This window comes from Stylophora pistillata, chromosome 2 (assembly GCF_964205215.1).
Source record: "Stylophora pistillata chromosome 2, jaStyPist1.2, whole genome shotgun sequence".
NCBI classification, from domain to species: Eukaryota; Metazoa; Cnidaria; class Anthozoa; order Scleractinia; family Pocilloporidae; genus Stylophora; species Stylophora pistillata.
Window position 1 is genome coordinate 56,269,409 of NC_142520.1, and position 23,033 is coordinate 56,292,441.

General features: G+C 38.8%; 1 protein-coding gene, 1 long non-coding RNA gene and 1 pseudogene across 3 annotated transcripts in view; all 3 read left to right on the top strand.

Annotated features, from left to right (window-relative positions):
* The window catches only part of LOC148740535 (uncharacterized), a 49,992-nt gene that overhangs the window by 15,962 nt on the left and 10,997 nt on the right, over positions 1 to 23,033 (top strand). The window contains exon 17 of one of the 2 annotated variants that reach the window (XM_088748601.1): positions 1,423 to 2,118. The exons of the other annotated variant lie outside the window; for it this stretch is intronic. Within the exon in view, the coding sequence (XP_088604727.1) occupies positions 1,423 to 1,763 (341 nt within the window). The 3' untranslated portion in view covers positions 1,764 to 2,118. Of the gene's footprint in view, positions 1 to 1,422; positions 2,119 to 23,033 lie in introns of those variants that run through there. 2 annotated transcript variants of the gene reach the window in all.
* LOC148740536 (uncharacterized) lies at positions 3,265 to 4,004 on the top strand (annotated as a pseudogene).
* LOC148740537 (uncharacterized) lies at positions 14,817 to 16,920 on the top strand. Its single transcript, XR_015997039.1, has 3 exons — positions 14,817 to 15,537; positions 16,250 to 16,501; positions 16,879 to 16,920. It is a non-coding gene; the product is annotated as an uncharacterized LOC148740537 (long non-coding RNA).

A 23,033-nucleotide genomic window follows, 5' to 3' on the forward strand; every position in this document is an offset into this window, starting at 1 on the left:
CAATTGATTGTCACTGTGGATTGTTCCAATTACATAAAATTCGCGAAGCGGTTGTCCATAAGCAGGACAAGGCTTTTGAGTGTAGCTTGAATTACTTATTTCATCACAAAGTTAATTAATCTGTCCATGCGCACAGGGAAGTTTCCTTGGATATGGAAGTGTTCTAAAGTGACAGCTTTATTCATATCAGGAACAAACCCAACAAATTATCGCCCTATTTCAATTTTACGCTCTTTCAGCAAGATCTTAGAGAATGTAATCCTCTCAGCTGTACGAATACCTTGATTCAAATAATTTACTTTCAAATAAGCAATTTGATTGTCGTTGGAAGCGTTTCACAGCCACTGCATTCTCTGGCTTTGCCGATGAAGTCTTGTTAAACTTGGAAAAAGGGAACATTTGTGTTGCTGTATTTCTGGATCTTACAAAGGCGCTCGATACAGTCGATCATGGGATCTTGATGTCCAAATCGTCTCCCCGGTCTCTGCAGTGGTTTTCTTACTATTTAAGTAATCGGAGTTGGCAAACCTATTGTGAAAATAAACTATCCAAAGCCCTTCCTGTTACTTTCGGAGTTCCACAAGGAAGTATCTTGGGACCGTTATTGTTTCTTGGGTATATTAACGAGCTAACTGCTGCTATTAAACACCCCAAGGTATCATTATATGCTGACGAAACCGTTCTTTTACTGCTTCGCAAAAAAAACCTCGCGAGCTGGAGAGAAAATTGAATGCAGACTTCAACAACGTAGCATTGTGGCTAAAAGCGAACAAACTTACCTTGAACCTTTCTAAGACCAAATCCCGGTTGATTGGAAGCAATGGAATTTTATTTCATATTTCCTCATCGTCTCTATCTACTTTTGATTGTGAGTTTGACAGCGTAAATAGGTATAAGTATTGAGGAGTTATGTTGTCCTCAGACTTTATGTAGTCAGATCATGTACAGTATGTAATTTCTAAAGTTAATCAACGGGTCATTCCTGAACAGACCACTTTATTCGTCAGCTACTGATACCCCCGTAACTTTAGAGTGGCTCAACCTTGAACAACGAAGATTTTATCATCGCTATATATCAGTAGGGTTATTAGTGTATTAATGGCCTCATGGATCACTCATTGGAGCCACTAGCCAACAGGGACGTTCATAATTATAACACAAGAAATAGGATCATACTTAGACTACCCCTTGCAACCAAAAATTGAGGTAAACAGAGAGTGTGTTATCACTCACCGAAAGATTGGAAAAACCTCAATAAGGCGGAAATGCACCTGCACCTGCACCTGCACCAATCTAAGTTTGGACTTTTCTGGAAACCTCAGTGACGTGATGAAAGTTTGCTAATCAAAGATTATAAGTGTTTGCTCCCTTAAAAGGAAACGACAGTTGAATAACATTTTGAATTATCTACTTATCATTCAGCTTCTAGATGTGGATACCAGTACACTTCGAGCGCCTTTTTGTTCTCATTGGTTAACAAGCCAAGCTGGGGACCAGTGAAATTGACCCAACAAGGGCAGTTTAGTTATCAGAAGAAATGTTCCATATACAGTTGTTCTAGCTATGGAGCCACATTTGGTGGAGGACACGATATTCACATTTCCGACTACGCCTCATCCAACTCAAATTCTTACTCAAACCTTGGAGACGACTACAGTCCACCATCTGGCCACAGTTATAGAAGCTCCTTCGCCCGATCATTCCTTGCAGGAAGTTATCATTTTCAACCTGATGAAGTTGAAGTGTTTTACGAAACTACTTAACACAGACCTGTTGAATCAAATGTCATAAAAAACTCTAACAGGACTTAGAAAACTAAAACACGTGAATTCATCATTTTGAAGGCTTCTTACTTAGTAGACTTATGATAAACAGCGTGAAAAATTACACTAGTAATAAAATATTTCGATGAAAGTTCCTATCAAATCGTTTGTATTTATTGGTGAAAACTAAGGTGGTTATCGTGTTTCCTTCCCCTCTCTAGATCAATCGACAGTCACATGGCACACTTACACCCGCGCATGACCCGCTGGAGTTCAGTAGCTCGTGCAGCTCCGAAGATATTTTCTTTTACCTGCAGACATTTGCACATTTTTCACATATAAAATTTAGCAAATAGACTTTGGAATTGATGCGACCAAAGTTCTAGATTGGTCGCCAAAGAAATTATTTTTCCGTACTTATGACATTTCAAATTACTCGGCATTAGAATAATTTTAGTAAATAATTTTCATTTCCACGACGTATAGAACGTCTCCCGAAGAGATCCTGATTGTTTTGTTTCTCCTGAAGAAAAATCAAATTCGTTTGAATTGTTTGAATTGAAGGTTCGAAAAGTCAGGAATAAACTTAAAGGTTTTTGATTGGCGAAGGAAATTCGAGGCGAAATACCCTCGAGACGGCATCGGCCGTTTGTAGGATCGTGTAAACAGTGTAAATGCAATTCCATGACCGAGGTCGCTTTCGTGGCGAATGGTTCGAAGAAATCTGGCACTAGTTCGCAATGACAGGCATGGCTTTCGAAAAATTTTAAGTTTTCAATTTCTTTCACTTTTTTTTCAATAATTGAAACAAAGTACATATTGAGAGTCGGCGATTAATGTTCACTTACGAACGTGTATTGACGGTAACATTGTCCCAGACTATACTTGGGGTTGCATCCCTCGCATTTTTTCGGCATATAATAGTGAGCTTTAGATTCGAGTACGAGTACGAGTTCACTAGCGTGCTCACATTGTGCATGCGTAGCTCTCCGTGACAGTAGGGACTTTAAGATGCAGGCTCTACTACGGCGACCGGAAGTCTACACTTACAACTTGTCCAACAGCGCATGTCTAAGGCGGGAATTCACGACGTACTCTTGCCATCTGCTTCGGCATAATCACTTCTTTCCCGTAGTGGGGAGTACGTCAGAATTTGCCGTAATATTTCGTTTGAAGTTTTGATTATTTGAATTTTTTCCATGTGATTAAATTAATTGCGTTTCTTTACGAGTTGATGAATCGTGGATAAACGCAATTTGGTCAAAATTTACTTGTAGAAAAAAGATGTCAAAACCAGGGACAGCTTCAGGTTCCGCCGCCAACACTGCCAAGCGCCAATCGTAATTATTTCCATATCGTTTTCGTTTGTTTTATTCTTTTTGACTCAGTCGAGCTCTTCGTTTGCCTCATGATCCGGCACCAAGCTGGTGGATGCTGTTACGTGTAACAAATTACTAGAATGTTTATTTATTTCTGTTAATTTGATTTTTACAACAGGCCAATGGAGTTGACAACGGCGCACGACGTGTTGCCGTGCAGAGAAAATTTGGTAGAGGAGTTTTATAAGTTCAAGAAAGGGAGTAATGACAGAGGAAGAATTTGGACGCAAATTTCCAAGAACCTAAAAAGTGTAACTCTAGTCAAATTCAAAGTGAATCAAAGAACGGTAAGAGAGCGATTTGACTTGCTACTCGGAAGATTTCGACAGCAAAGGAGAGAGGAAGAAAATGCAAGTGGTATATCTCCCGAACTAACATAGCTCGACGCACTGTTGGAAGAGAGAAATTAGCACAATCAACGAGAGAATCCTGTAACAGAATGAGTGGCGAAACAGATCGCAAAAAAACCCAAGGAGACGCGTTTCCAAGCCTTGGAAAAAGTTGGTGAAACAAGAAGGGCTAATGAGGACTGTGAAAGAAAAGCGAAAACGCAACCAAGAAGCGGAGCTGATGTTGCCGAGTTTCTACGCGAAAAATTAGAAGAGGAGCTTAAGATCCGCGAAGAGGAGCTCGCTTTGAAAGCAATAGAAGTTGAAAACGAAAAAGAGAAGCAATCACATATGTTTAAAACCCAGGAGGCCATGATTACAAACATGGCAAAACAACAAGATCAGATGCAAACACTTCAAATGGCTTTTTTGCAGCAACAGCAACAACAGACACAGGCCATGATGGTGTTGTTAGAAGGACTTGCGAAAAAATAGTAACTTAGTTCCCTGACAGAGATTGACAATGGATTGATTTACTCTTGTAAATTTATTGCCGCTTCAAGTTACTGATTTTGTCTGTTTAGTGTCATTTTGAATTTTATATTTTTCAAGTAAGAGTAAATAATGCACCATTCAAGATATATATTCCTTCCCCTCCCCTCCCTCTCCCCCGTTGCCCATTTTTCCACTTAACACCTACTCCCTCGGCAAATATTTCCTCGCCCCAATCCTCCACAGTTACCAAATCCAAGATGGCGGCCTAATACGAAATGTGCACTCGTGCGCCCAAAATACGCCGGCACTGCTGGCTAGTCACGTCCTTATTTTCGTCGTAATTTTGATTTAATTGTCTAAACGAGATATTTAGAATTACCCGTTTCATTAGTTTTGGGGCTCACCATTTAACGTTAAATCGTGAGCCCCCAAAAAACACTGCCTAATTAGTTACGCTTGATCTGCGTAACATATCTTATTTATTACGCTCGATTTGCGTAACTTTTCCTGTTTGTGGGTGATTTTGCTGTTCACACCCCAATTTGAACGTGGCTTGCTCTTTAAACTTCTTTTATATAAGTAGGTCATTGGTAAATCTTGTCCAAATCCCTGTTGAAGTCTGTTTGATCAGACGAAACCTGTCGGATAAATAAACAAAGTTGACAAGATCTGTTGCTGCATGCCGCTCACTGGTTTTTATTTAAGAAAAAGTCAACTGTTCGCTGAATCAAAGAAGCACAGTACAATGGCTCGAGAAATCGGCTTCTAACACTCTGGCATGGGGGTAAACTATCTAGCCTCATCAATATATAGTTGGAAATCACTCCAGAACAAAGGAAGTGCAGTGGTATCCTACCACCCTCACCGACCTGATGAGTGCGACTCCAAGAAATATGAAATCGACGAAAGTTAAAATCGACATCCTCAGCAGCCGGCTTACATCATTAGCAAACGAAGTACAAGAATGCAATTAATAAACGCAATTATCACGTTAAAAGCCTCGGACGAATTATGCTTGTAAAAACTACGGAGAAGAGCTAACTTTTGACTCGGAAAATGATTCAGTTATAAATTTTTAGCTCAAAGGTAAATCTTGATTTTTGCCATGAATGAACACCAGATGTGATTTACCAGTGGCACGTGTACGGAATGTTTATCAGTTTTTTCAGGATACTAGGTTAAGGGTATCAAGGTGAGGCTAACTGATCAACTGATCTAAACGTTTGCAGTTATTTTGCAAACTTTTCAAAACTTATCTCAAAGGGCAGGTAATGAGATCAAAAGTGCAAATTACGAAGATAGCAAATCTTTTCCTTGTCACTTTTTTATATGATCACCTTCGTATTTTCTTGGCGATAAACCCCAATCCCTTTTCAAGTTACTTTATTTTCCCTTTACATTAAAAATCTGTAGGATTTATTCTGAGACTCCTGAAAGTTTAGAACTGCTTTTTATACGAGGCCAAAGGTGAACCCTAGAAAATGTGAAAACATTGAACAAGGTACAAGACTTTCGTTTGTAACTTTCTCAGGAAAAATTACAAATTTGAAATGAACATTAAGAAAGTGGCGCAGAGCTATTTACTGATTTTAATCCAGTAACAAGCTTTCACTCAGTCGACCTAGTAAATGTTTTCAATGTTTGGTTTTTCGTCAGTGGCAAGTCTGAACCTGTATCCCTCGAACATATTAGTATATCTATTTTAAAGCTATTTTTGGCGAAATGAACCCTCTTTCCCCATCTTATCTTCCTCTAGTAAACCGGATACTTTTGTGCGAGTCGGGGCAAATTTAAGCTAATCAAAACACTGTTTTATTTACTGAAATGAGAAGAATTAATTCGTTGCTGGGTATGTTTCAACACGTCGATGAAGGTCCAGTAATCAATATTCAAACACGTCCCCTTTTCGAAATTCTTCAAACTGTGGATCGCATTCATTGTACGAGAGTTACAGCTTTATCTGATAACGTAAAGAAGATGAATATTTCCTAAAGATATCTCCATAAGCGAAAAGAGATCTTTTGCAGGATGTAAGATAATTTAACATGATGTAATACCTTAATGAAGCCTTTTCTTATGAAGTATCCCCGTTACGCCCAAGGCCGCCTGGTTAATTCGTAATTTGTAACTAATGTATTTAGCCTTAAAAGTTTGGCACTCCGTCAAAGGGGTCTATAGATAGACTAATAAAAAGGGGAAATTTTTCTCCTCGCCACCACAGAGTAAAAAATGAGATCAAAGGTTTGTACTTAGGTGATTTCAAGGTGGAATTCCCGATTGGTGCAGCAACGATATGGTGAACCGCCACATATGCATGTCCAAATCTGAGATTCATGACACAAACATATAGGATACATGATAGTGATATTTCCCATCTAAATGAAAGAAACGAGCCGACAATTAAATAATCTAGCTGAGCACTTTTAAAATATATTCGATGCTATGAATCATGCAACAGTGTGCATCATGTAGCTACGTGATGTCCATTGCCCTTCAGATCAAAATAAAAATCGCAAACAGATGAAATGAAACGTACACCAGGTAAATGAGTTTTTGCCAGTAACAGGTTTGTACTTGTCCCACTTAAAATATCAAATTGCAGAGTGCGTTCACGTGAAGGTTACAATTTGCGAGATATTTCCTCTTTACCTTCTTTTCCTCTGCTTGAGTTGAATGTCGATTTGAACCAATCAAAACGCTGTTCTAAGTTCTAATATAAGGTGACCTGATCTCACTGGCCAACGCCATTTTGTGAAGCATAGCTTGGAAGAATGACTTGGTTAACCGTCTTGATCATAGTTTTGTTCCTCCGTGGAAATATCTGTTTGGCCGTAAAAGGTAAGACTCTATTGGTGCTGCACAGCATAATAAGCTAAACGTATTTAAAACACATTTGCTGCAGCGTATCATTCAGAGTAATTTACATGGTGACTTCTAAAAACTTCGGTTACATTTAATTGTCTGAGTTTATTTCTCCGACTTAGCTTTCGTTTTCAATCCCCCTTTTTGAACTATGTGGAATTTCTCCTTTTACAAAAAGCCGGAGCAGGAAACATTTCAGGGTGAAGCCCCCCATTTTATCCCCTGAGAGTTTTACTGAAGAAATGGTCTTCATTTAACGGCCACTATTGAGTTTTTAACCCGTCTTGTTACCCATCGTGCTAAATCAGCTTCCAAACGATTCAGGAAGTAAGTGCCATAGTTCTTTTTCTATCTGTCGGTTTATCTGCAACATCATGCGTTAAAAAGTCCTTGGAACGTAGGCCAGCCGGTCAGAGTTTGCATTATCGGTGGTTTAAACCAGGAGATTGTCTTAAGGTTAAGGAGAAGATTCTTGGTGGCAATGAAAACACGCCCCTTTTTTTCAAATTTGCCATCGTGGGCCTAACAACTTTAAGGCGCCTTCACTTCGGGCCAAATCAGGTTGATAACATCATTCTTTCCTTTTAAGATAAATGTGCGAGGTACTCTTATGCAAAAATAAAAAAAGCACTTCTATAATCTCGCTCTATGCCTGCTTAATAGCGTTCGAAGCGTTTTGTTACCTTTGCAATTAATGTCCAAAGGACGTATTTCAACGAAACTTAATAGTTTAGCTGGCTAGAGCTCGAGCTCGGTTTTATTCTTGAAATCGACCCTGAAGAGGGTCGATTTCAAATTACGACCCTTGGAATTACAAATTACTATTGACAATTTCACTTCAAGCGTTGATTGGATTGACAATGCGTTCTATGAAAAACAGTTTTCACCAAAATTTTGACCCTCACCAATAGGTAAGTCATCAAGTCACCATATGTTTTGGCGATTCGTTTGATATCAACTTTCTATCAATGGATATATCTTTAAAAACAGAAAGGAAACCTTTGTTCTAAAAGTATCACCGCATAACTAGCACGATTAACTTTTCATATTTCTATCGATGGAAAGACTTCCCATGTCACCAAACAGGCAGGCACAAACCTGTCGCATAATTTGTCCTACTTCACCTGATCAGGTCATAAAGTGTCATTTGGACACGTTTTTCGAATCGCAGTGCATGGAATAGTCGTCACGCAAAAGTAAAACTGTACTCAATCAATTTCGGGATTTTCTTAGAAAACCGTAATGATGTACTTTTCCTTACCTTAAGGTCTTCCACTCCAAACTGGTAGGCTTAACATTTCCCAAAATCTGCAAGATTGGAGCTGCAGCAGTGGATGTTCACCCCCTCAATATTGTGTTGTGTTCTGTTGTAAGGTAAGCAGGAAGCGCCTTTATTAAGAGCACTCAAGAACTAGGGAAAACACTCGACTATGTCTAGTGATCCCAACACTTCTTTCGTGTCATAGCTGTTTCTTTACCACTTTAGACAGAACAGAGTACAGTGGAGCCCCTTTATTTGTTAAATACAACCCTACACGCTTTTTATCAAGAGTAAGGGGGTACCATTCTTCCACTCTGAAAGGTTTTACACAATCAGAAATACTGGCAAATGACAACAATCACCTGAGCACCTTAAGTTACTGGTTAAACCCTTGTAGTGAAGAGCCATTCCTCTTACTGGAAGAGATATTGGCGGGCATCAGTGGATGGTTGGGGTGCCGGAACCTTCCACTATTTGTGTGACAACAAAGGACCAACAGTGACCATTGTCCGTGTTGGAAAATACATCTTTGGTGGATACACAGGCTTATCATGGAGTAGGTGTGTGATTGATTGAGTTTGCTTGCCTTTTCTCCTCCTTGAAGTAGAATCTACAAAATTGATATCGGAGAGTACGTCTGGTTTCTAATTAAAAAAAACAAACAAACAAATCAAAACAGCACAATGTGGTCCACGGCATAGTTGATCAGGAACGCGTGTCATATACATGTAATATACACTTATTATGCCCTTATATGCGAGTGCTTTCTAGGCTTAGGTTTTTAACGAGTCTCTTTTACTACATAACTGCGAAAAACGAATTGCCCTCGATGATTCATTTCACTAATTTGTTACTCAAGCACAACGCGAGCAAAGTGCGAAAGAAGCGAAGGATATGTTCAGACAGGGTTTTGTGCCTTTGCACGGGTAGTTGAAACCTGCACGAAATTTCAACCACGGCTGGGGAATTGAGGGTTTTCTGAAATTTCGAATAAAGGAAGACGAAACGGAAGCCTCCAATATCATTTCAATGGTAAGTTTTCCTCCGGACTTCGTTGGGCCTAATGGGGAGAAATTCGATTTTCCGCCTCTAGGGCGATTCAGACTAACGGTCTCAGCAAAATTTCCACTTTACGTACCACTTACGAATGTTTTACAGTGATTGATGTCAATGGGTTTATAAATCTGATTTCAAATTAACGCACACCGCCTTCGAATAAATGCCGCCCCTTGAATCTTTACCGCTTGGGAAGCGTTAAAATTTAACTAGTGCCACAGCATCGAGTAAAAGGGATACTTAGAGTAACTCAGTCTGGTAAATTTGGAAAGTTAATGACTCATGATATGATATTCTGTGCACAGCTGATAGAATAAATATTGCTAAGTCTTATGAGCCTTTCTGAAAATTTTAAATAGAGATGTGAAGTGGAGATTAGTTCTCTCCCTTGAAAAGGATCTACAGTTGAATTCTTACTGACTTATTATGTAGCTTCTAGTTGCGGATACCAGTACACATCGCACGCCTTCCTGTTTTCATTGGTTAACAAGCCAGGCGGGTGACCCGTAAAACTAACTCAACAAGGCCGGTACAGTTGTTAGAGGACATATTCCATATACCCTTGTACTAGCTATGGACCCTCTTTTGGTGTAGGGCGCGATCTTCACATTGCCAGACACGCCTCATCCTACAGAAACTCTTATTCAAACCTTGGACACACGTACAGTCCACCATCTAGCCACAGTTATGGCAGCGCCTTCGCCCAATCATTCCTGGCGGGAAGTTACAAATTTCAACCTCATGAAATTGAAGTGTTTTATGAAACTACCTAACACACATGTGGAATCAAGTGTCATAAGAATTCAGGATTTAAAATGTTTTCTTTGTAGACAACTCGTCACTTTTTTAAGGCATGCTATTAACGTAGATTTATAACATGATCATGAAGAAGTCATGAAAGTAAAGAAATAGTTCAAAGTATCCGTTGTAAAAATGTTTGCATTGGTGTAAATTTGAGTTGGCCATCGCTTTTCCTTCCGAGCCTTCCTGGGTCAATCGACATTCACCTAACTTACTTCTGCTTTCCAGAACCGTAGGTTTTCCATAGCTTTTCTTGTAACTAGGGCATGCTCGGCGAACGCTCCATGTGGGTTAGTTATGTTGATGTGAATTTCGCAATGTGACTTCTATTCATGTGAGATTAGTTCAGAATTGACAGAAAAAGAAAATTCTTTGAGGCCTCGTGAAATATCCTTATTGGCATAATTCGAGTGAATAAAACAGATTTGGAAGGTAAATGCATCGCCACCTTGTGAAATCCCGAATCGAGGAGTTAGGAGGAGTAAACAACCAAGGTCTTAATCAAACCCTGTACGCACGAATATCAGTAGGCAGATTATTCATACTGTCCTCTATATACTACCTGAGAGCTTCTTTATTCAGGGGTGATATTGTAAGGAGAAAATAGATCCTAGTCACTTAAAGAGAGTGACGGGAAAACTTCAAAGATGACTTAAAAATAAATTATTTTGTTATCATATGGTGATGAAACCCTTGGTCTTGCCAATAAGCCCTAAACTGCCTCTTCGATCCGGTTTGAATCCTCTTTCCCTTCTACTTAAATTAATGAATTTGGGAATAACACGAAGGCCCTTAAAGGATTGGAACCACTTTGGAGGTGGCTAAAGACAAATCCTCGGAAATATGATAAAAATCTGCTCGTCTCCTTACGGATGCAAACACATCGAATCGCGACTTTTGCAACGATTATTACTAAGGAAAGCTTTTCTCTTCCGAGTCAAACTGGAAATATTTTACAGAAGTTCTCCCAGACAAATAGAAAAACCTACTTGGTCTATTTACAATTTGCACTACTCTGTGAATCAGGCAGCATTGTGTCTTGATCGTGCAGCTACGTGATGTTACTGCCCTCTGGGTCAAAATCAAACACAATGAGAAGCCTTACATTGAACAAAGATGAGCCAGAAGAGAAACAATGATGACCAAAATTACAAAACTATTCATAGCTTATGAATTTGAAAAACCTAAGCGGCTTATATTTGTTCCTTTTTTTTTTTTTTTTGAAAGTTGTAATACAAGTTAATCCGGCCCCTCCGTTCTTAATTACCTTCATGGCACGGAAATGCACACCATAAACTGTAGTTTTGAATTGATCATTGCCAAATCATAATCAAAAGCGACCAGTTTAATTACTTTAATCCAACATCAGCCTTTCTTTATTTCAAGTAAACGAGTACGTTACCTGCCGGTTACTTTTAAATGTCTTATTACCAAGTAAAAAAAAACAAAGAAACAAAAAAAAAAGCAAAAGCTACAGTTATTGACAAAAATCCCTGTTTTACTTCCTCTAGTTTCCTTTGAGACAAATGTTGCCTTTGCACGGAAAGGAAAAAATTCAGACAAAATTTAAAAAAGGTAAATTGACCGTTGTGTACATGTATGTTATAGCCTTCAATGAGATCTGCAGTCAAATTCAGGCACGGTCCCTCACCGAGATTCCGCATTTTTAAAATATGAAAAAATGTCCTTTCCTCCCTGTGGAAGGAATACTCGGAAAATTGAACTAACTCAGTTTTAGTCCTATTGTCTAATTTTCAACGTCATTGAACTGCAGAACTTTAAGTGGAAACGTAAGATTACTACCATTTCTTGGTCGAAATCCTTTAATGCTGAGGCAGGCATTGTTCCTGTGATGTAAACATTAACAAATTTTGCCACCTTGAGAATCGTGCAGTTATGTGTAAGCTACCTGTATTTTTTGCCCTCTGGGTCAAAGTTAAACACAGTGAGAAGCCAGTAATTGAGCCACAACGAGCCAGAAAAAAAAAACGAAGATGACCGAGATTAAAGAACCATTCATGGTTTATGGTTTTTAGAAAACTTAAACAGTTGATGACTTTTGAATTAGAAATTTACAATGCAAGTTAATCCCTCCGCTCTTTATTATCCACCTGGGCCCAGTTGTTCGAAGGCCGATTAGCACTAACCCAGGGTTAAATCTTAATCCAGGTTTCTTTATTTCTCTGATAAAAAGCCGTTTGGGGATAATTCTCCCAATTTATTTTGGGGCATTTAATCATCAAATCGTAGACAAATGGAATCAAGCTGAATTTTCTTTTAAAGCTCTCAGATCTGAAATCAAATTTCACACTAACCCTGGGTTATCTTAACCTACCTTTGAACAACCCGGCCCTGGTTGGACACGCACATCATAAAATTGCAATTTTGATATGATCACTGCAAACGAGTGGTCAGTCTGATTGGTTTCATCCAACTTTAGCCTTTCCTTATTTCAAGTAGAGGTGTAAGTTTAAATTTTCGACCGAAACAGGCCTCCACCTGCACCTGCACCGAGATTCTGCATCTTGTAGCAAACACATTTATTTAATGGTTCAAGACTTGCATTGTTATGAATAATGTTTTGCACATCTATATCTGGTTTAAGGGATCTCTTTGAGAGAAAACAGGTTTCTCCTTGATTTATAATTAAAGTTTCCTTATATAAAATTGTAGCTTCTTATCATATAGGCGTTGTCAATCCGTTTGAAGCCTAAGTCCTTCTATCTTAATTGATGAAGTCGGGAATGATACAAAGTTCCTTAAAAGATTGGAACCCCTTTGGGGGTGGCCTTACAAAAATTCTCGAAAATGTGAAAAAAATTGACTTCTTTCCTCACGGAAACAAAAAATTCGAAACACATTTGCAAAAACTTTTACAGAGGATATGTCGCTTCCTGGTCTGAAGTAGTCTGTGAATAGGCAGAAAAACTAGCTCAGTAAACTACGGATAAATTTACTGTGTGAATCGTGCAGCAATGTGTATCATTCCGTTAGGTGTTGTCACTGGCCTCTTGGTCAAAATCAAACATTCAGAGGTGAAAATATTGCGACAGGTGAGATGTTATCGGCTGTGAAATATTCATCGTAAGCGTATTTTCCCTATGATACGTTGCTTAAGTAGTAGAATATTTGAGCCAACAACAACATTGATCTAAGCACTTATGCAAGAGACTTTCTTTATTGAATTATAAAACACACTTCACAGATACAGATCACAGTCATTTGGTAGAGGTTTAGTCTGTGGGGATGAGTCGTCCAACTCTGCTGGTGCTGACCGTTTTCATCCATGGAAATCTATTATTGGCCGTGAAAGGTAAAATAATTTTGCTCATGTATCAACTTTGAATAAGTCTTGCGTCGTCAAACTTTGCTGGTTAGAACGAAAGCTGGCAAACGTGAAGTCATTTCTTCTGATGATAAATTCATGTTTTGAAGTTAGGGAGTAATGTGGGAGAGGAAAATTGTGTTTCCTACACAGTCTGTTATGATCATTATTCTATTCGTCAGACATTCTCTAGGTTTTAATTTCTTTGTACTGAAGCCGGAAAGCCTTAATTGATGATTCGGATAGGATCGCTATCAGAGATTTAAGGGAAGCCCATGTTTAGAACTTCGTCATAAACGTCGCTTTGGAATGTTTTTGCTAATAGGGCTCGAAATGTCTCATCATCCATTTTGAAATGTCTTTCCTTGTGTAATAAATGTTTCGACTTAATTAAAAGCCCTTGAGAGTTACAATAAAGAATTAAAAAGCTAGATAACCACTACTTACCTTCTTTTAAAGTAGCATTGGTCATGTTATACCACTTTCTCGTCTAAAAACTGTTTTCATAGAAATGTAGGTCTCGACATTAAAAAATACTTTGATTACTTCATTTTGTAAATCATGCAGTTATGTACCGTCCAGCGATGTTAACAGATATTTCTTGCCCTCTGCCTCAAGCTTAAACAAAAATAAATTAAAGCCACGTGGCAAGTATTAGCTCGCAGGAAGATCATAAGTAGGCCCCATAAGTGCACATCAGTCATGAGCAAGTTGAACGTTCTGACCTGACAAGTCGTAAGGAATGTCATGTCTGACCCTTTAGTTTCTGCTCAGAGTGTTCATTGCATTTACATTTCCTTGAATCTTAATTTATTTTATCTTACGTAACACCAAAATACACGCTTCATTCGGTAAATGAAAGCTGCTCAGTCGTATCTTCCTTAAGAAAATGTTACTTTCCCCCCCAGGCTTGGCATGGATACCTACGTTATGAAAGTTCTATTATTTGCTAATGTCACAGTTTTTTTTTTTCTGGATGGTCACGGTTAGGCGAGACTTTAAAGCTGAAATACCTTACATACCCTACCCTGATCAGTATTCATGAAAAAAAAAAAGCAACCTCCCCCAGTGTTTATGGAAAAAAATATGGTGTATATTTTAAAGTAAACAGATAAACTCCACAACAGTGCTGCACATTCTTCATATCTTCAAAAGAATGTGGTGTATATTTTAAAGTAAACAGATAAACTCCACAACAGTGCTGCACATTCTTCATATCTTCAAAAGAATGTGGTGTATATTTTAAAGTAAACAGATAAACTACACAACAGTGCTGCATATTCTTCATATCAACTTGTAAGCTCACCTGATAAGGTCAAAATGTTACGCTGAAACAATTAACAAATCTGACTGCGAAGACTTTAAAGCTGAAATACCTTACATACCTTACCCTGATCAGTATTCATGAAAAATAAAAGCAACCCCCCCCCCCCCCACAGTGTCTATGGAAAAATATATGGTGTATATTTTAAAGTAAACAGATAAACTCCACAACAGTTCTGCACATTCTTCCTATCTTCAAAAAAATATGGTGTATATTTTAAAGTAAACAGATAAACTTCACAAGTCTGGTTGTCATTCACAAAAGGAATTCACCGGCGTTATCTGCTGGATAAGCCATTTATCTTCACATTGAGGGACCTAGTCACGCGAGTGCGATACAAGAAGACTAAAATGGAATAGTTTTCGAGATGCCGGAAAACGAAAAGCGAATTGATAACGTTGGTCAGGCAGAACTAAGGTTGACATCATCATTAGCCAGTGATACATGTAACCGCTCAAATTGAAAACAGTGACTACTTGAAAAGCTGGAAAAATGAGAGCGACCAAAAGGAGATTGATTTCAGTTTTTCATCTGCTCATCTCACAAGGTGACGCAAGAGTGAAGTTAAGTAAAAGCAGAACTGTCCTCAATTAACTACCTCATTTAATTGAACATTGCTCTACGTTTAAACAGTCCTGTGCTGGAGGCACAGATATACATGTTCGTCACATCAGTTCCTGTGTTCCACGTTATTTGTTCCATTTGAACTACTGGCTCAAATTGAAATTCCCAAAACGAGGAAACCACCTCCCCTTTATCTCTGCCGTGCGCTAACTGATTCTTTTGATAAATATACATCTCCTTCCCTGTAGGTATCTTCCTCCAAACTTGCAGACTCTGCAAGGTTGGAGCTGTAGCAGTGCGTGTTTACCTTCTCAACACTGTCGACTGCCTCGTTGCACAACAGTTGTATTCCCCAAAACATTCAGTGGATCGGGAACGGTAAGTAGTGGTTCATGATCCGAAGCATTTCAAGGCACCATCCAACATTGACCGGAGGTAATGGAAGGTCTTCAGTTGAGCAACACTCAGGGAACATTTTTGTGTTGCCATTTGATCGATTCCATTTTTGATCAAGTACTAGATCGAGTCGATTTCATTGATCCCGCGTCTTTGTCAATTGAATCTATTCCACAACACCTCTCCTCATGATGAAATATGTTTCTTGTTTTACCTATGTTCTTCATCTCCCCTTCTTACGCGGCTGCCACAGCGCCAGCTGTGATCACATCTCCCTGGATATCATAAATAGTATCCCAATAGTTCTAGTCTGTATTTTGACTTAATATATTCCTATGTAATCAACATTCTTTATTTGTCACTGTTAATTGAGACCCTATAGGTTAGGAACTGGGAACGAAAGACAAAGGAGACAAAATTGACTTTCAAGCCTTGGAAACTGAAAAGGGGAAACATCTCTGACAAGTTCCAGAGATTAGCACTTAAGAAATAAAATTCACCTCGCCTTCTAAGCATCAAACAAAGCAGCTGTGTGAAGAGATCAAAAAAAATTCTGCGGGAAGGAAAGAGTAATGGAACAGCAAGATCCGTTGGCTATTTGAGAATGTTAAGTTATTTCGCTTGAAATGCATGTACAGATTAATCTCATTATTTTTCTGATAATCACTTGTGCTCCCTGGATTCGAAATTACAGGTTAATGTTCAGGTGACGGTAAGCCATGGTGAGACGTTCTCACGGGTCCATTCACCGTCAGCTATGTGGGTTCAGTCCGTTACTACGCGTGACGTTGAAGTGTGTGCTCGTGAGTCAGGCATTGGATCCAATGGTACAGGAGTCGTTAACTGGTTGGCTTTCCAAGATCATCCACAAATGACGCGTGGTAGTGTTTCTTTTAATGGAATATGGACAACAGAAACTAAGTGTGACAAAGTAACCTTCTCGAAGGTTAGAAGAAATAACGAAATAACAAAACAAAACTTTAAGGTCATGGCCATCTTAGCAAGTTCCACCCCAGTAAGAAAGACTATAAACGAACTTGCAAAGCGAAGCCCGCCTACCTCATGTGGGACAGATTTCCATGCTCATTCAGACAGGCCACTCAGTAATCAGATATCTCGGTGGTGTGTTAAAAAGTCTAAAGCCTGCAAGGTAAAAAAGAGAAGAATAAGGAAAGATTTCAAGCTTTTCGCTCTAAACCAATAAAAGACAAGATATCCAATATACACCTTTACCTTGGGTCGTCGGGCTGCATGATTTTTATTAGAACTGAGGTGAATTTACTCCATAGACATAAATTCATATATTATCCAAAAACATTGCAGAGTTTTACTGGAAGACCATCCGTGTTTGTGTCAGCTAGGTACTGCTGAATATCTGTTCTGGATACATATCTCTATAGGTGTCTGCATTTGGGTGGCACACTCTCACATAAAAAAAAGCCGACTTCTGCCTCTCCTAGAATCACCTAGCAACTATATCCAGTCGTGCATTAGGGGCGGCGTGAGCTCCCTATTCAACTCTTCTCTTGTGATGTCTAAAAAACTGATAAATTCGTATGATAAATTCGCCCCGTTTGCATATCATAGCATGATCAAAAATGAAGATGTTCCGCAAACACAAAGAGAGGGCGGATCAGGAACTTGTCAGTCGTTGCCTGAGTTTCACAGCGTCTCGAAACTCACTCTTGTTTAAATTTAAAATTCATATCTTTAAGTGGCAAAAGATCACTATTTAGGTTGTCTTCAACGGCACGTACGTTCTTATTGGAACAATGGATATTTGTATCATCTGCATAATTAATACTGAATCCTGCATCGTGTTATTGCATACGCCAAATCATTTATAAAAATATCAAACAATGTAGGTCCCAAGACAGAGCCTTGAGGGACTCCTTTTAACACCCCTTGCCACGTGGAGAAGGCGGTGGCGAGCTTCACTCTTTGATGGCGAGAACAGAGGTAGCTTCGCATTAAAGATAGCGCTTGGTCACTTAAGCCATAGAATTTAAGTTTTTCCAGAATTAAGTCATGTGGTAGTCAGTCAAAGGCCTTACTTAAATCAATGGCTACTGTGCCAATAATGTTATGATTATCAAGATCTTCCTTCCACTGTTAAGTGAGTGCAAGGACTGCCGTCGGGCACCCATGCTATTTTCTGTATCCAAATATAGAATTATGAAGAATCTTCTCTAGGTGAACTGTCAATTGTTGATGAATAAGATGTTCAAAGATCTTAGACATTGCTGGAAGCAATAATAATAATGATAATAATAATGATAATGATAACGATAATGATAATGATAATAATGATGATAATAATGATGATAATAATAATGATAATAATAATAATAATGATAAAAATAATGATAATAATAATAATAATGATAATAATACTGATAATAGTAATGATAATAATAATGATAATGATAATGATAATAATAATGATAATAATTATGATAATAATTATTATAAATTCAATTTTATTAACACAAAGCAAATAACTATTTACAAGTTAAAAGTAAAAACGACCTAATAGTAGTTCCAATTACAATTAATAATAAATCATGATAAAAATAAATAATTTAGCCATGGACATTCCACTGGGTGGCTCTTCTTGTCCACTGTTTCCAGATCGGATTAGAATTCGGAATGTTGGTTTTTGCGGAGGGAGGAAAACCGGAGGACCCGGAGAAAAACCCTCGGAGCAAGGACGAGAACCAACGACAAACTCAACCCACATGTGACGCGAGGTCCGGGAATCAAGCCCGGGCCACAGTGGTGGGAGGCGAGTGCTCTCACCACTGCGCCATCCCTGCTCCTCTGGAAAAAATTTAAAATCCTATTTACAATCTAATCCTTTTCATCACCATCAATATTATTATTGTCGATGCTAAAATAAAAATGCGTCTTTATCGTTCAAGAGACAAAAATTCACTAGCCCTAAAATATAATCATAATGATTTAATAAATTCACAAAAAGGTTAAAAAAAACAGAAACAAAAAAAAAGAGAAAGTATATATAAAACTTGGTAAAATTCACAAAATTACGTTGGACAGGCGGTAGCGTTGTCGAGGGAGAAGTCCAAGTCGATGATATCGAGGGTTCTTCTGATGGATCGTGATCCTCTCAGGCATAGCAAAGCTGAACGAATGAGCGCAAATGACACCTTGGCTCCAATCCATTTCATGGTGCTTGCATAGCTCTCTCCCTTCTTATTTCATACTAACTCAGCTAAACGTTTATGGTATATTTTACATTCTGTGCCCATTCCACCTGTTGTACTAAATATTAAAGGCGTAAAAGTTCCTTGTTCGACCTCCATGACCCTGTTGGCATACTGACGTTTCTTCTCTCTCTCATGCTGCCTGTAAACTTGCTGGGGAGTCTTTTCACGGTAGAATTCTGCATTTGAGCGGCATACCCGAACATCAAAGAATGCAGATCTCTGTCGCTCCCAGAAACCTCGGGCGTGTATGTCGAGACGGGCGTCGGGGGCTCTGTTCGCACCCCTATTCAAGGTCTCCCCTGCTATCTGCTGAAGAATCGGCTCCACCTCGACATCACCAGATACTATGCGTAGCAGGTCAGCTTCTAGATCTTGAAGCTCGTTGTGACGTTGAATCACAAAACCACCCCTCCTGCAGATCATCGCAAGGTCAACATCAGAGAAATCTCCGCATACGCAGGTCTTCGGTAGATAATAATCATAAAAATAATAATCATAATAATATTCATTGTTATTGTTACTATTATAACTATAATAAATAGTAAAAAGACGTTAGGTAAAAAAGCTTAAAACAGACAGCAATTCACTAAACTTTGAAATCATTTTAATATTTGACCCCACTGCAAATTAATAATGACTCAGATGACTTTGTAAAGATCAATGCAGACCAAACTCAGTTTTAAAAAAAGCTGCCAAAATGTAGTCAGATTTGTGATGAAATTGTTTATTTTCATGTGTTTAGGACAAGTTTAAGGATTCACCAGTTGTTCTTGTGACATCTGATCACCAAAGAAGTGGAAAGGAACACGACGCTGCGTTGATCTGGACAGAAGATGTAACCAAGGACTCGTTCAAGGCTTGTTTACGGGAACTACAAAACTTTGACGGCAAGCATCAGGACATTTATGTGGTATGTGATATGCTTTCTCTCTGTTTTAAAATCGATGAAGCTCTGAGATTAGGGATATTTTCTTCAGTCTCACTAAGGTATCGGCTTAATTCAGTAACATGATTGGACGTTTGCATTTGTGCCCAAAACTTGATTAGAGATCTGTTAGTTTCATTCCATTACAATTTTTTTCATTGAATTTTAAGGAGTTTAATGTGTGAAATCATCTGTAACTCATTAAAAAATGCGTTACGCTACTCACTAGAATTAAGTCTTTTTTTTTTTTGCACTGGTTCTTTACAGACCTGGTTTGCGTTTGCTAAGTTACATAAACCACTTTTCGCTGAACATGGCTCTGTAAACTTTCCAAATACGGATCCACCAAAAGATGAAGACAACAACGCTTACTGCGAGGTAAGTGTACAGTGTAAGTCTGAGTCGAGCACTGCGATTATGGAAAATTGGAGTAATTAACGGTGATGCTCCGGAAAACAATTCTCAAGAATTTTCTCCAGTATCTTTTTTTCATCTTACTGATAGTTTGTACACTTTACACGAAGTTACAATGCCACACTATCCGTCCAAATATCAGCCAATCACAGCACAACAGCGAGTGGAAACTTGGCGCCAGTTCATAACGGAATTTCTGTGTGGATTGAGGTAAGAGCTCTTTACTTGGTAGACCTTAAAACATGTTATATCGGCTTAAAAGTCATCAAAAAATAGCCAATCCCTTTTACCCTTCTTTCCGTTTTTAACTCCTCTGAAAGGATGTAGTAGAGGACAAAAGAGAGATTTAGCACCACGTTTACGTGAAACTTGAACGGCAAGAGTGACCACGTGACCTTGTTTTTTTTCATTATTTTTTCACGTTTGCCAGTTGCGCTTTGCTCTTTCTATGCGAAAGTAATCTGTTTCGCTTTTGCAGTGTACGTGTGATTTTCTCCACTTTTTCTCTCACAGAGTAGAAGTAAAGTGCTGTAAAAAGGGAACCAAACTATTCCTTTTAAGTCGTACAAGGGCGCCTTCAAATCCACCATGAAGTGAACTCACGCGAAGCTAAAGCAGCAAGGTTCACGCTATTTTACCTGAAAGGTGAAAGGGCAAGCTGACGTTTGCCGTTTCGCGTAAGGGCGGTGCCAAATTTCTCAATTCTCGATTGAGATAGAAATGTAGAATTTATTTATATTATAAAAGAACTTTGAATTATTTGCAGAACTTGAATGAGTCTGGATTCAGAGTCTGCGTCAAGGAACTGTACGAGACCAGATATGATCCTGTGTCAGTGAATTATGCAGTCCTATCAGGTCTGTATCCAACCAATATTTAGTAGACGGAGAAGATGCAATTCGGTTCGAAAACCTTGTCACATAGGAATAAAGTTTTGTTACTATATTCAGGATTAAATAATGCATTTATTTCCAGACATCTGCAAACCCGGATGGAGCTACTTCAATGGTTTCTGTTATTTTACAAGTGATACCTGTGCAGATTGGACCACAGCAGTAACAAAATGTAGACAAGAGAACTCAGTCCTTGTTGATGTCATCAATAATGAAGAAAATGTTTACATTCAGCATCGCCATAATGGAGATAAATCCTGGTTGGGTTTTAATGACAGATCAATAGAGGGTGACTTTACTTGGGTTGACCATGGACTTGGAAACTTTACAGCCTGGGCCAAGAATCAGCCAAATAATTTAAAAGAAGAAGATTGTGTGCACGCACTTGGTGTGAAACACGACTATGAATGGAACGACGTGCAGTGTAGTGATTGTTATCAGTTTACCTGTAAGAAAGGTAAATCAAACATATATAGTTAAAGAAGCTTTTAACATACCCTTTTCACGTGCAAATATGCTTCATGTTTTACAATTATTAGGTTGGTGTTATTAGTACAATGATTCAGTTTGTTTCTGGGCTTATCCTGGTTTTGGAAGAGTGAAGCAGCTTGGAATGTTCTCGCCTGTACAATATGTCAGTCCATCACATATAAGTCGTAGCAGTTTGCCACGTTTCTTTTCAGGACAGTTAACTGATAACAATTTCTACTTTTTGATAGAGAGGCAATGAGAATACTGGGTATCTTGGTTAAGGATACAGAAGGCCTTCGGGGGTCAAATTTAGACAAAAGTTTTTTTACACCGCAAAGAAAGCATTACTGTTTTAACTAAAGTTTTTCAAAAAGGATATTTTCAAATAACGAAACGCACTCGGATTATTCACAAAAACCTTTTTTCGAACTAAAAATGCTTTGAACCGCTTGAGTGCAAAAAGCCAATTGTATTGTGACAAAACAAAGTAGAATCCCGTAATGTTTTTCGCAGTAGAACATCCGGGGTAGTGTTAGTCGCATAAACATCTTCGTATGTCAGTTTCACGTGTTTACCGTAACAGGTAGTGAAATAATGAGTCGAGTTACGCGTAAAAGGAAAAGAGCTTTTGGGTTAAAGCTAGAAAGAAGCCTGGCCGTAATAGCCAGACATGGAAGGATTTCGATGAAGAATGGAGTAAAATCTCGACGAATCGGACAAGGGCTCGTGGTATGAACAGTCTTTGCTGCTCGCCTATCGAAAAATTCTGCCTCCGCCTGAAACTTGCATCGGAAAGTGGTGAAGAACCAAAGTAGATTAGCAATCCTGCGTGAAGAATCTTCTGGACCTCCGCTCCAGTGTTTCTATCAGCGGTCGGCATTTCGAGTTTTTCAGAGTGTTGACATAACTTGACATGTGGTTCACCAAAGGCGTGAGATGTTTGAAAAACTTTGGAAGCGAAAAAAACCCTCTTCGTTTTTACGCGGGTGTGTCTTCTTTGGACGAATTAATAGGGTATGAAATCTTTTCGTATCGACTCGAAATTTGGTCCGAAGGCTCCCATGATATCAATCTAAAAAAAACGTGTGGGGCTTTTCCGTTATTTAAAAGTCATCTCCCACGATGGTCTCCGACGTAACGCGTATTGGTAAAATTTTGATAACCAAACTTGGCAGATGGATTGCAAAGCAACCACTAGGAATATGGAAAAAAACCCACATGGTTTTTAAGACCAACCCATTAGGACTGAAACTGTGCAAAGGTTTTACTTGTGTGGGTAGATTTGATACCCGATTAATTTGCTCAAAGAAACATCGTCCGTTTCGACTCGTCGCACCTCAGTCGCTTTACGACTGGATCAAGTCAAAACGAAACAGTTTTTGCTAGAAAACACATTTCATAATCTTTCCATTGATATATAACTTATGTTGGTTACACTTTAAATAACGCGGTAACAGTCTTTTTCACTAGTGCCTGGTATTAGTTTCCTCGCGCGGGGAACAGGTCACTCTTGCGCCACGCGCGAGAGAAACGTGCGAAAGAAGCGCG